Below are 14061 nucleotides of genomic sequence, written 5' to 3' on the forward strand. Positions count from 1 at the left end.
TATTAGCACACTGTAGACATGTTTTTCTTATATTTTTAAGCTTAACAATATAACTAGGAGATTGTTCCACAGTAGTATATAAAGATATTCCTCATTCCTTTTTTGCTTCTCACTCCTTTTTATAGCTGCATGGCATTTCATTCTAGGATGCACCATAATTAAAATAACCCCCTAGTGATGAACATTTGGGCTGTTTCCAGGTTTTTCCAAATAATGATGCAATGAACAGCCCTGTGAATATATCTCTTCATATTTTTGATAGTATATTTATGGAATAGACCCTTTGAAGTAGAACTGCTGAATACAAAAAAGAAAAAGTGAAAGTGAAAGTTGCTCAGTCACGTCCGACTCTGTGACCCCATGGACTATACAGTCCATGGAATTCTCCAGGCCATAATACTGGAGTGGGTATCCTTTCCCTTCTCCAGGGGATCATCCCAACTCAGGGACTGAACCCAGGTCTCCCTCATTGCAGGTAGACTCTTCACCAGCTGAGCCACAAGGGACACCAAGCAACTGCTTATATAATTTTGTTAGGTCCTTATCTGTTTTGTTAGATAATATTGTTAGAAATTCTTCTAAGGTTTGGATGCTTAAGAATAATGTGTGAGAGTGACTATTTCCCTACAGGCTTGCCAGCAGAGTGTGTTATCAAATTTCTTTTTACTTATGGCTAATTTGATGGGGTCACAAAGAGTAGGACATGACTGAGCGACTAAACAATTTGATAGATGAGAAATGATGTTTCTGTACACTTTTACTTTGCATTTTTCTATATATGGTGACACTGAGAATCTTTTACAAACAAGATATATTACTAACCCTTTTTCATTGAGGTAAGTTAAATTTTTCTCATTTGTTATTTTATTTTGCTTAAGAGTTTTTTGGCCATGTAACAGTCAAATGATCAAACTTCTCAACATTGCTTCTACAAATTAAATCAGAAAAGTTTTCCCTATACCTAGCTTGCTCACTTGTGTTTCTTCTAGCATTTGAATAGCTGTATATTTTATATATAATTCTTTGGCCTACTTGAAATTTACCCTGCTATGTGAGGTAAAGTAGGGATTTTCTCCTCTGAGCTCTTTTTTATCTCAATCTACTCTTCAACCCTGAGCACTTTACTCATTTTCGTAACTACAGGATCACACTTATCCATTCAACAAATTTTTATGGAAGATTTAATTAAGTAGCCTAGTCTTGTTTTACCTCAATGAAAACTGTTTCATAGTTTATAACTAATGATATAAAGTACTTTAAAATATCAAATAAATGAAGGCATAAGGAAAAAAGTAAAAATTATTTTATATCCTACTATCCTATAATAATCATGCTTTTGTATCCTTGTTTATCCCATATACATATTGTTTGTTTTCTAAAAGTATTTCATATTTTAGGGTCTCATTTACCTTAAATGTGCTATTTTTTTAGTGAAAAGTATTTCTATTTTACAGTTTGCATTTTCCTCAGATTTCCTAACACATAAAGCCTTTACTGTTAAAGTAACACTTTAGGAATCCATTTCAACAGGATGTCTATTTTGTATTGAGCACTGTGCCATGTGAGTGACAGGAATATAACGTGGAACAGAGGCACAACGAGATGGTTTCTCTACAGCCTAGTGGGAGATACGGACAAGCAAGGAGGTGAGCCATAACAATGCAGTGAGGTAAGCACTAAAACTGGGAACATGTTGGAGTTTTGTGGGAGCAGATAGAGGATGCCATACCCATATTTCAGTACAATGATGAAGAGGGAAGAATCAAGGAACACTTTATTTCTAAACTGAGGCTGAAAAGATGAATGTGAATTATCCAGATGAAGAGGATTACAGACAGGTGCTTCAGTATTTGTAAACACTGAGAAGAAAGAGGGTGATTCATTCAAGAACTAAAGCTCCAGGACAGAAACTAAAAAAAAAAAATTAGAAGGGAGAAAAATACTGCTAAGCGGATAGGAAGGAACCAAATAAAACATCACATTGGGACTGTATCCTGAGGGAGACAGGGGGAAGAAGAGTGGTGGCAGAGCAGTGCTCCCAAGGTAACAACTAAAGAAGGCAGACGTGTTTTTAAAAAGTCAAGCTTGCCCCAGACAGAGAACCTTTGCTGGAGAAGATGAAAACAGGCAAGGCTTTTGGTGATTTATGAGACTGGAATGAACATTTTGAAACTTCAACAAGTCTCAACCTGAGTAGCCTATAGAAGACCTACTCAGTTATGTAGTTGCAAGGGAAGCTGGGGAACTAGGTCCAAAGCTTCAAAGAACAGAAGTTAAAATATCCTTCCTATTTGTGGAAACACATCATAGGAAACCTAAGATGAGAGAACACGCCTACCAAGAGAGAGAGGCAGGTCTTCCTTCCCATGAAGACATCCAACAGATTCTGGTGGGAGCCTAAAGAACTTGTCTGGAAAACTCTGGAGAACAGAACTAAATCAACTTCAGTATTTCAGGGCTGAGGGGACAAAGACCATCCAATCTCTCAATTAAAAAGCCTGGGACAAGGGATTTCCCTCACAATTCGGTGGTAAGACTTCACATTTCACTGCAGAGGGAGGGAGCTTCATCCCTGGTTTGGATAACTCACAGCCAAAACACCAAAACATAAAACAGAAGCAATACTGTAACAAAGTCAATGAAAACTTTTAAAATGGTAAAAAAAAAAATCTTAAAAGCAAAATTAAAAAAAACTTGGGAGAAGCATGCCTAAATAAAGGGGAGAATTAGAGACAGACTGTCTTATTAAAACAGCAATTACCTGTCAGCCAAAAGGAGACAAAAGAAACAAACAAAATATTTCATAATACGTAAGTGAAATCCTACAAATCAGTAAGACAGACAATGCTATAGAAAATAACATTTTTAAAAGAGTATATGCAGATGGCCAACATACATATGGAAAAGTGAATAATATCATTAATCACAAAGGAAATAAAAATTAAAGCACAATGTGATTTGACTCAACATCCACCAGAATGGCTAAAACAAAACACAGAAAATACAGATGGCCAACAAACACTTGAAAAAATGCTCAATATCTCTCATTATTAGAGAAATGCAAATCAAAACTACAATGAGGTACCACCTCACACTGGTAAGTAAGAACAGCCATCGTCGAAAAATCTACAAACGATAACTGTTGGAGAAGGTGTGGAGGAAAGGGAGCTCTCTTACACTGTTGGTAGAACTGTAAATTGATGCAGCCAGTATGGAGGACAGTATGGAGGTTCCTTAAAAAACTAAAATTAGAACTACCATATGATCCAGCAATCCCACTACTGGGCATATACCCTGAGAAAACCATAATTCAAAAAGACACATGTATCTCAACGTTCACTGCAGCACTATTTACAATAGCCAGGACATGGAAGCATTCTAAACGTCCACTGACAGATGAATGGATAAAGAAGATGTGGTGCACACGTACAATGGAATATTACTTAGTATCAAATGAAAGAAACGGGGTCATCTGTAGTGATGTGGATGGACCTAGAGTCTGTTCTACAGACTGAAGTCAGAAAGAGAAAAACACTGTATATTGACGCATATATATGGAATCCAGGGGAAAAAACAGTATAGATATAAATCTATCTGCAAGGCAAGAATAGAGAAGCAGACACAGAATGGACACGTGGGTACAGTGGGGTAGGCATAGGCGGGGCAAACCGGGAAAGCATTCTAACATTTTTTTTTTTTCACCAACAGCACTGTGCAGTTTTATTAACCATTCAAGTACAGTAGCGTCTGTAAGATCGGGACAGAATTGGGATTTACAAGTGAGCAGATATTCCGCATCTAACAATCTGAAAGAAGCCACTACATACTCTTTTCACAGACACGTTTTCACGGAGCCAATACAGTACTAGCCATTAACCCAGCACACCAGGTGTACTGAAGTAGAAAAGATGCAACAAGAAAAATAGCTACATTAGAAAGACTTCAACACTTTAGAAAAAGAGTAAAACACTTTTCGTTTCTCCCCTTTAGCCCCTAAAACAACATCATACCGTCTGCATCTACCTATACAGTCCTACGTCAGCTTCTAGAATATTTGTCAGGAGGGCGAAAGTAAAATGACACTGGCCAGTACAGTCTTTGGATATTTAGGAAGGGGAGGGGGAGAAAGTCAGTTCTCGGAACAAATTAGTCGGCTTCAGTCTCATCAGCAGGATCTTTGGATTCTTTGTTCTTCCGCACGTCTTCAATGTGCTTGTCCTTCTCCCGCAGGCGCTCCAGCTTGGCGGCCATCTGCGCCTCCAGGTTCTCTTTGTTGGCCTCCATCTTGTGGGTCAGCTTCTCTTCCGCCATCTTGCTGAAGTTGTTGTTCTCCTCTATCGCCTTCTGAAGCACCTCCTTCTCGTGCTCCCGCTTCTCAGCAAGCTGCTTCAAGACCTCAGCTTCATGGGACTTGCGTCTTTCTTCTGCAGCTTCTAATTTCTTCTGAATTTCCTCCAGGGAAAGATCCTTCTTCTTAGGAGGGGAAAGGGGAAATTCTGGGACAGATTCTTTTGACCGAGGGCTGAGAATCAGCTCAAAAGCCTGGCCTGAGGCACGCTTCTCCAGTTCCTTCACCTGGATATCAGAAGAAGCCATGGTGAAGAGAAGACAAGAGACTGGCAGTGTACTCTACACGATTCACTGGCAAGGAGAACCCTGCTCCGTCCGAGCCGCCTGGCCACACTCTCTAACATTTTTAAAATCTACATTAAATAAAGTATTTATAAATGCATAGCTGGTTTATCCCTCTATTTCCTGGCAAGACTGGACTCTTGATTTATTACTTTACTTTTTAAAAGTAAAGGTAATGAGTTTTAGCATACATTTTAAGTCTGAAAGCTTTCTAAATCTTCAAATGTGCATATCTCCTAAAGTATCTCTCCAATTCACATATGATTTTCCAAAGCACTAGAAATATATACTGTGTAGTTCTCTTAATTCTATGACTCAAGTCCTTCAGTTGCTTAAGACTTCTGAGAGACTAAAACTGCACAAAGGGCTTTAAATATTTTAAAACAGATTTGCTTGCCAGAACATTTTAGGCATATCTCAAAAAATCTTTTAAAGCTTTTATAAAAGGGCACTAGCATCTTTTCGATGTAATATTTATTTTGTTTGTTTCTACTGAGACTTGAAAATATGTGTACCATAACCCAACAGGCTGGTTAACAACCGTTATTATCTGGAAACTACAATAGAGAGGTAACAGACATAAATCTTAGAAATCATCTTGGAAATAACTATCAGCCATAGACAATTAAAGCTGCACATGTCTGGCAGAAGCTACTCTGAATCTTCATAATCACAAATTCAGGCCCCTTTCCTTTTTAAAAAAGTGAATTCATTGTCATACCCATAGATATATCTTATTATATCAAGTAGAAATTCTTTTTACTAAGCATGAACATTTATAATCAGAAAGAACATATTCCTAACTAGGAAATTTTTCCTTTAGGTATTTTCTGCCAAAATCTTACTTATACAATCTGTTACATTGTGTATAATATTCAACTCTGCAGATGGTTGCATTTTCTTAATATTGCCTGTCTATAATTTTCACAATTACTACATTACATTTCACGGACTGTTTGTGGTATATAAATAGACTCCAGCTCTCTCTTTAGTCTTGAAACTAAGCAAGCACAGGTCCTGTAGGCCTATAAGGTGCACCCCAACAGCTTCTTAGGTGTTTCTCACTTTATTTTAATTTTGTAATATTTTCCTCAAACTTTTATTTTAAAAAAGCTTTTTTAAACTTATTTTGTGTTATGTTAGTTGCTCAGTTGAGTCTGATTCTTTGCAACCCAGGGACTGTACTCTAACAGGCTCCTCTGTCCATGGGATTTCCCAGGCAAGAATACTGGAGTGGGTAGCCATTCCCTTCTCCAGGGGATCTTCCCAACTCACGGATAAATTGAACCTGGGTCTCCTGCACTGCAGATAGATTCTTTACAGTCTGAGCCACCAAGAGTTCTCCCAAAGGAAGTTTTTACAGTAATAATGTTAATAGAAGCAACCAACTACTCCAGATGTAAATATTCATGGGGTTTTCTGCCTAAAAATATTGTATTTCCTCTCATACACAAGTCAGATAGGTTCCATAAGATAAGAAGTGAAACATATCCACTGGATTTGGTAATGAAGAGGTAGGTCATTGCTTGCTTCATTGAGAGCAATTTCAATAGAATGCAAGAGCTCACCAAGTTGAGAAACCAATGGAATAAAACTGAAGACAAAAAATGTAAACTACTCTTTTGAGAAGTTAGAATAAAAGAGAGATTAGACAGTAACTAAAAAGAAACTCTATAGCTTTAATTAGATTAGAGCAACTGAAATAGGTTTATATCAAAGGGGGAAAGATCAAAAGAAAAGTGGAAATGCAAAATCAAAAAAAAAGAATAATGTTGCTGAGAGGAAGGGGTAAACAAAGGATCAGGTATCCATCAGTAAATGGGTGGCTTTGAAGAAAAAAGTTATCTTACTCTTCAAGGCCCACAGGGAGGAAATCAGGTTTTTCTTTGGAGGACAGTTACAGACTTCTGAGTTTCTTAATGACATTAACTGTCCTGCTGACCCAGGAGAAAGGTTAGTTACTCAAAGTGAGCAGATGGGAAAAAGGAGGGCATGTGGAAAGAACCAAGGGTTTGTAATGGTTACAGAAAATAAGAAAGCAGATGACCAAAGATAAGTAGATGATGGTACCATTAAGTGCACACACACACACACACACACACACACACACACACACATATACCCTACATAATATTGGGTTGGCCAAAAAAGTTTGTTTGGGTTTTTCCATAACTTCTTAAGAAAAACCTGAATGAACTTTCTGGCCAACTCAGTATTTGGAAATGCACTTATAAAAACTGTTCTTAAAGCTAGATGAGAGACTTCTGCTTCTGGTAAGATGCGGTAACATGAACAAGAATTAACTCTCTTCTCTGAAATAACCGAAAAACAAACAAGGTGAAATATATGATATAATGATTTTTAAAACACTGAACACAATGTGATCCTTGAGAAACAGGAGACAAAACGAGTGGACCCTGTGGTTGCCAGCAGTTGTTTCCAGGCTATGGCATAGGAAAGAGGAAGCAATCTTTTTCCCTCTATGGTCCTCAAGACCAGGAAGACAACGAGAATTCACAAGACAACATGCCAGAGAGAGCTGCACAAAAAGAGAACTGCAAAGATCTGCAAATGATTCACCCTGAGTATTCAGCAAAACACTAATCAGTATATGTGAGAGAAAACTTCCAGAGTTTTGGGGGTAAAAACAAGCATAAGGATTAAAGAGAATATACCTGTTCCTCATGGGAACTGGGAAGAGTGCCTGTTCCTGAAAGCCAAACTAAAAAACCAAAACTGTTTGGTAGAGTATACAAGTCCAGCCTCAGTAGTGGGAAATAATTAGCTCCAAAGTAAACCCTGCTCAGGTTTTGCCAATAAATCTAAAAAGCAAGACTCAAAGGGATCAAAATTATTTTTCAGCAACTTGACAGTATCTGAGAGGAAGAATATTGACTGGAAGACAAAAGTATCTAGTACCAAACAAGGTAAAATTCATGTCTGATACTCAATCACAAATTATTAGATATACAAAAAAGTAGAGAAAAATATCAGTGATGACAAGAAAATTCAATCAACCAGACCCAGAAATGACACAGGACTGAATTATAGACAAGGGCATTTCCATTCCAGTCCCACTCCCTAGAGTTGAAAATGAGCAGATCATGTGGGTGGGGCTCCAACACACGGAAGCCTTTGGGTCCCCCATTCTGTGTTTGTAGGGAGTAGACTCCTGCTTCCCTGACCTTCCCTGAGTTCCAGAGGGCACATTTGAACAGTGGCTAATCAGGGAAGGGAGAAGATGCAGGGACAAAGGAGGAGCTTGCAAGAAACAAACATGCAGATTTGAAGCAAGGTCTGCTTTAAGGAATACATGTAACAGTATCTTTGAACTCTTCTACAGAACTAAAACACCCCCAAAATGGAAGATAAACTACTTGATGAAGCATTCTTCAGTGCAGAAAGGTCACAATTTGATAACCTCAAGAACCTCAGCTTAGGACTTCCCTGGTGGTCCAGTGGTTAAGAATCCACCTGCCAATGCGGGGGACACGCGTTTGATTCCTGGTCGGGGAAGATTCCACATGTCTCAGGACAGCTAAACAAGCCCACCACACCTAGAGAGTAGCCCCTTGGTGTAACAGTGAAGACCCAGTGCAACCAGAAAATAAACAACAACAAAAAAAGAGCCATTTCTTATGGGGAGACCACCTGAGACCACCAGATTAAAGGAATCCAGGCCCTGCACATACCCTGACCCTTGTTAGCAACCCTGCTCTTAAACCACTGCTATAGAACTCCTCACCAAATCTCTCCAGGTTGGGACACAAAGTTTTTCAGGGTATGAGCCCACTGTGTTGCCCTGTGTCTGACAAAATAATAATGGTATTCTTTTCTACTTCACCCAATATTCTGTCTCTGAGATTTGATTCAGTACGAGTGTACAGAGGCTGAGTTTTCAGCATCAGTTACACTCTCTTAGTATTTGTGTGATTTTTGAGATGAAGCTTACCTTATACAGTTTCCACTAAAATGTGATAAGTAAACCAATCATAAACAATACTGGAAGATGTAATGATTAAAGGTTTGAAATTTTTCAATAATGCTAAGGCTATTTCTTTGGTACACTCCTTCCATATTGAGAGAAAAAATATTACAAATGAAATTTAAATTTACTCATTACACAAAGAAAGTAAAATACGGTCTACAACAACTCCAAGGTTTCTGTAAAGGCTTTAAAGTGATAAGATACATTTTCAGTGAATGCTTGAAAACAGAAATATTATAATAGCCATAAATGAGCTTTTACATTAGCTTCTTTTATTCTGAAAAACCAAGATTTTAACGAATTTTGTAATTATTAATATTTTGTAGGTAAATTTACATCTTTGCATTTCTATACTGGTATGTAAGTATTAATAAATGTACTTCTTTAAACATAATTGGCTTACAGTGTGAAAGTATTAAAGAAAATTTCATGATGATAATTGGTTTCATGAAAAACTATTAGTTTCATGCATGGAGTAAGAAGCTAGAATAACTAAAATTACTAAGTAAATAAATAAAGATAATTTCTACTTTAGTGACTGAAACTCATACGTTATTTATACAAACATGGATGTGCATTAAAAAAAATTGAAACAAAGCAGAGCCAAAAACAGTCTTACACATATATAACCACATGATGTTCAACTAAAGTGCCAGGACAGTCAACAGGCAAAGCATAACATCTCAGATCCACATGCAAAGAAATAAACCTTAACCATATCTCATACCATACACAAAAATTAACTCCAAATGAATCCAGTAAAACTTCTACAATAAAATATAGGAGGAAATGCTTACAGCCTTAGGTTAGACAAAGATTTCTTAGGTCAAACAATCCTCCAAAAGTTATAAAAGAAAAATTTATAAGTTATACTGGTTCAAAAATAAAACTTGTCATTTGGAAAATATCGTTAAGAAAATGAAAAGGCAAACACAGACAGATGTATCTGCAAAATAAACATCTGAGAAAGGACTTTGAATCCAGATATATAAAATTATCTTAAGACTTAATTAGAAGACAGTGAAAGTGAAAGTGTTAGTCACAGTCATGTCCAACTCATTGTGACCCCATGGACTGTAGGCTGCCAGGTTACTCTGTCCATGGAATTCTCCAAGCAAGAATACTGGAGTGGGTTGCCATTTCCTCCTCCAAGGGATCTTTCCAATCCAGGCATCAAACCTGGGTCTCCTAAATTGCAGGCAGATTCTTTACCACTGTGCCACCAGGGAAGCGTGAAGAAGAGGACAAGCAATAAGCTAAAAAGTTAAATAAAGCTTAAAAGTCAATGCTTTTTACAAATACTTGATTAATAAAGACATACAGATGGAAAATAAATGTGAAAATATGGTTATCACTAGTCTTTAGGCCAGTGGAAGTTAAAACCACAATGAAGATCTACTAAACACAAGAATGGCTAAAAGTAAAATAACAATATCATGGGTTGATAAAAAGGTAGAGGAATTATCATACATTGTTGATGTGGATGAAAAATCATACATTCATCTTAGGAAACAATTCAGCAGTTATTTAAAGGTAACATATACATATCAAATGATCAGGAAATTCCACTCAAGTATTTACCCAAGAAAATGAAGACATATGTCTACAAAAGATTTCTATGTAAATGATTACAGCAGCTTTACTCATAATAACCTCAAACTTTAATAACCCAGTTATCCTCCAACTGAGGAATAGACAAATAGCATATATCTATACAATCAAAGTTTAGTCAGAAATAAAAATAAGACTATTGGAACGTGCAACAACATGAATAATTCTTAAAATAACTACACATTGCTATAAAAGTTCTCATACTGCATGATTCCAGTTTTATAACAATCTATGAAAAGCTACGGAGAAGGTGATGGCACCCCACTCCAGTACTCTTGCCTGGAAAATCCCATGTACAGAGGAGCCTGGTAGGCTGCAGTTCATGGGGTCGCGAAGAGTCGGACACGACTGAGCAACTTCCCTTTCACTTTTCACTTTCATGCACTGGATAAGGAAATGGCAACCCACTCTAGTGTTCTTGCCTGGAGAATCCCAGGGACAGGGGAGCCTGGTGGGCTGCCGTCTATGGGGTCACACATATTTTTACATATTAAAAAAGATGACCAGACAGATATGTAAAGCACAGAAAAGCACAGTATTCTCGGAGTAGAGTGATTTGTCGAAGAAAATAGAGAGAATCAGTCCTAAATAAATCCTCTGCATAAGTTCTGTCTGGCCACACAGGAATGAAGACCTCTGTGGTCACTACCTTGCTGCATAGTTCTTTACAAATAGAAGCAGGGAAGCAGGTACTGTGGTTTATTCACCCAGGACTGCCAGGGACTAAATAATGCTTACATATACTAGTACTTTCAGTAAATGTTTTTGAATAAAAATTTAACTACATACAAACTCTCAAAATTCTTTTAAAAAGCCTCCATACATTTAATGCTCTTACATTCAGTGATTAAACAAAAACACTTCCATGATATTAGCTAGTTTATATTTCACTATTTAGAACTACCCTGTGCTGTTATTTCATGACAAAAACAAACAGAGAAAATTTTTGGATGATATTTGGTTAAGCAACTTTTAATTCATGATGCGGGCATTTCATCTGTTCATTCATCAAATCATCATATTTACAAAAAGGAAAAAGCTATAATGTCTCTGTGTCTTAATATCTCTTAGTTAGGAACTAAAATACTCTAATTAAAATACTCTACAAGCATTAATAAAATTCTTCAACATCAAACATCCTTTTACACAGAAAAAATTCAGAGTTCCCCTGATTGAATTATGGAGAATTAACTTATTCTTTTGAAGAATTTCATTTCATATCCTAAGTATTTTAAAAGCGAAGAAAAGAACTTATTGCTTATATAACTGAATATACAAGTAACATCAGAAATGACAATTACCCAGGAGTTTCTGAAAGATATGTTCAATAAACCAATAGATCAAAACTTCTTGAAGTAACTGAAAAACTTTGGAATCATTTTGCAAAATAAACACTATACTTACAATTTGTTGCTGTCTGAAATTGAGAAGAAAGTGCTTGAGTAACTGAATTCCAAAATGTATATAAAATTTCAGCCTGTCCATCCTGTGGCCCAAAAAAAGGGGGGTGTATTATTTTTTTTAATGATAATGGATAAGATATAGCATTGACAATGTATTAAAAATGTATTAAATCGAAATTCCTAAGATAACTATCAAACAATGAAATTATTAAGTAACTAAGTAGAAATATATAGATGATTCAAATCACGTCTCATGTTCAGATAATCAGTCACCATCCTTCTCTGCTACTTACTAGCTGTGTGAGCTTGAGCAAATTGCTAAATCACTGTATGACTATGGTAACAGTACCTACACTGCAGAATTATTAAGAGGATTTTTAAAGTTTATAAAAGTGAACTCTTGGGACAGTCCTTATTACATATAATAAACTCTCAGTGAATGTTAGTTATTACTGTAACAATTATCATCCTCATTTTATATACAAAAGGCAATTTGTGTGACCATAAGAAAATGAAGAACAAGCATACTTAAATTAACATTGACCAGCAGAATATAATTCACCAACTACAAAAGAGAACCGCCTGAAGAATAGATATAATTTTTTGTTTTCTTTTTTAAGTCACAGAAATTACTATGTGGAATAAGAAATGGCAACCCACTCCAGTATTCTTGCTGGGAAAATTTCATGGACAGGAGCCTGGCAGGTTACAGTCCATGGGGTAACAAAGAGTAGGATACAACTGAGTACAAATTATTACTCAGCTTAGCAGGACACTATCATCCAACTATTAATACATATTTTAGAAAGTAATTACTACAAGAAAGGATAAACATTAGTTTAAGTATCATTTGTTAAAATAAAAAAGTATTTTAATACTGTTAAAACAAAATGAACTTCTAGAAATTTTACCAAGTCCTTTAAGGTACTTCTTCTATATGCGTGGTATATAATATCAAATTGTTGATATTCTATTTTTGAAGTACAAGAATGCCAATTTCACATGGTTCACTTTAATCACATAAATATGCATAATGCTCAAATATGACTACTCTCATAAAAAAGAATAATTAAGAAACTCATTAATTCTGTTTTAGTTTTGCACTTGCAAAAATGAAATTCTACTTTTCAAGATTATAAAGAAAATGAACTATGAAAAATACTGATTTCTCACTCCTATATCTACATACATATCTATTTTCCTCGTTATTTGTTTCTTTAGTAAGTCTTTTGTTTTGATTTCAAATGGGTATTGTGTATCACAAAAAGAGGCAAATCAAATAATTGCTAGTTTCTTACTCAGGGATCAGAAAGTAGATTTAGATCACCAAGATTTTATGCAATATGTGTATCGTATATATGCATGCTCAGTTGCTCAGTGGTGTCCGACTCTGCAATGCTATGGACTGCAGTCTGCCAGGCTCTTCTTGTTCCAGGTAAGAAAACTGGAATGGGTTGCCATTTCCTCCTCCAGGGGATCTTTCCAACTCAAAGATCAAACCTGCATCTCCTATGTCTCCTGCATTGGTAAGCAGATGCATTGTATATCATATAGCTTAAAGTGGATGCTTTTCCAACAAGGACCAATGATACCACAAGGAATTATATTCAATATCTTGTAATAACTTCTAATGGAAAAGAATCTGGAGAAGTATATATATCTACTATATGTAAAACTAGAACTGAATCACTTTGCTGTACTGTAACTAATGCAACATTGTAACTGCTTAAATTTTAGTTAAATAAAACTTTTCATCATATTAAAGAATCATTATATCACATTAACAAAATGAAGGACAAAACCATATGATCATCTCAACTGACAGACAAAATAGCATTAGACAAAGTTCAACACACTTTCCTGATAAAACCACTCAACAAGCTAGGAAATTATCACAACATAATAAAGGCCATATATGACAAGTCCACAGGTAACATCATAATGGTAAAAATCTGAAAGCTAAGATGCAGAACATTTGACGAGTATATATACATATCTACACATGCATATATATATGCTTCTACACACACACTTAAGTAAGAAAATGGGTCAATCTTGCTTAAGCATACAAATACAAAATTTTCAGGTATAACAGTAAATTCACTTTGGTATTTTACTTATCTATCTAAACAAGTTGGATTTATGTCAGCAATGTAAGTATCATTAAATATTAGGAAATGTATTAATGCAATAGCCCAACGTTTCCAATAAGGAAATCTACAGAATCATGTAGCTGAGTGAACAAAAGGCAATTAATACAGTTCATTTAAATTAACAAAATACTTAATACCCAGTTCTCATTTTTTTTTAAATTCATAGAAAAAGATGCATAAAATGATTCCTGTCCTTTTAAAATCGTGGTTAAAAAACACAAAATCTTAGCCACTTTGAAGATGACAGTAGTGTTAATTCCATGTACCTTGTGCA

General features: G+C 35.9%; 2 protein-coding genes across 2 annotated transcripts in view; both read right to left on the reverse strand.

Moving 5' to 3' along the window:
* Positions 1–14061, reverse strand: part of COG5 (component of oligomeric golgi complex 5) — a 270198-nt gene that overhangs the window by 80660 nt on the left and 175477 nt on the right. Inside the window, exon 11 of the mRNA XM_052638342.1 lies at positions 11636–11717. Coding sequence (XP_052494302.1) covers positions 11636–11717 — 82 coding nt within the window. The remainder of the gene's footprint in view (positions 1–11635; positions 11718–14061) is intronic.
* Positions 4054–4681, reverse strand: LOC128046214 (stathmin-like). The gene has a single exon (XM_052638344.1). It carries the CDS (start codon positions 4594–4596, stop codon positions 4147–4149), a length of 450 nt encoding a protein of 149 aa, XP_052494304.1. The 5' UTR covers positions 4597–4681; the 3' UTR covers positions 4054–4146.

Source organism: Budorcas taxicolor, chromosome 4 (genome assembly GCF_023091745.1).
Source record: "Budorcas taxicolor isolate Tak-1 chromosome 4, Takin1.1, whole genome shotgun sequence".
Lineage (NCBI taxonomy): Eukaryota > Metazoa > Chordata > Mammalia > Artiodactyla > Bovidae > Budorcas > Budorcas taxicolor.

Bases quoted from the DNA above. Each gene is read 5' to 3' on its own strand.
- LOC128046214 (XM_052638344.1), bottom strand. From the start codon at position 4,596: ATGGCTTCTTCTGATATCCAGGTGAAGGAACTGGAGAAGCGTGCCTCA.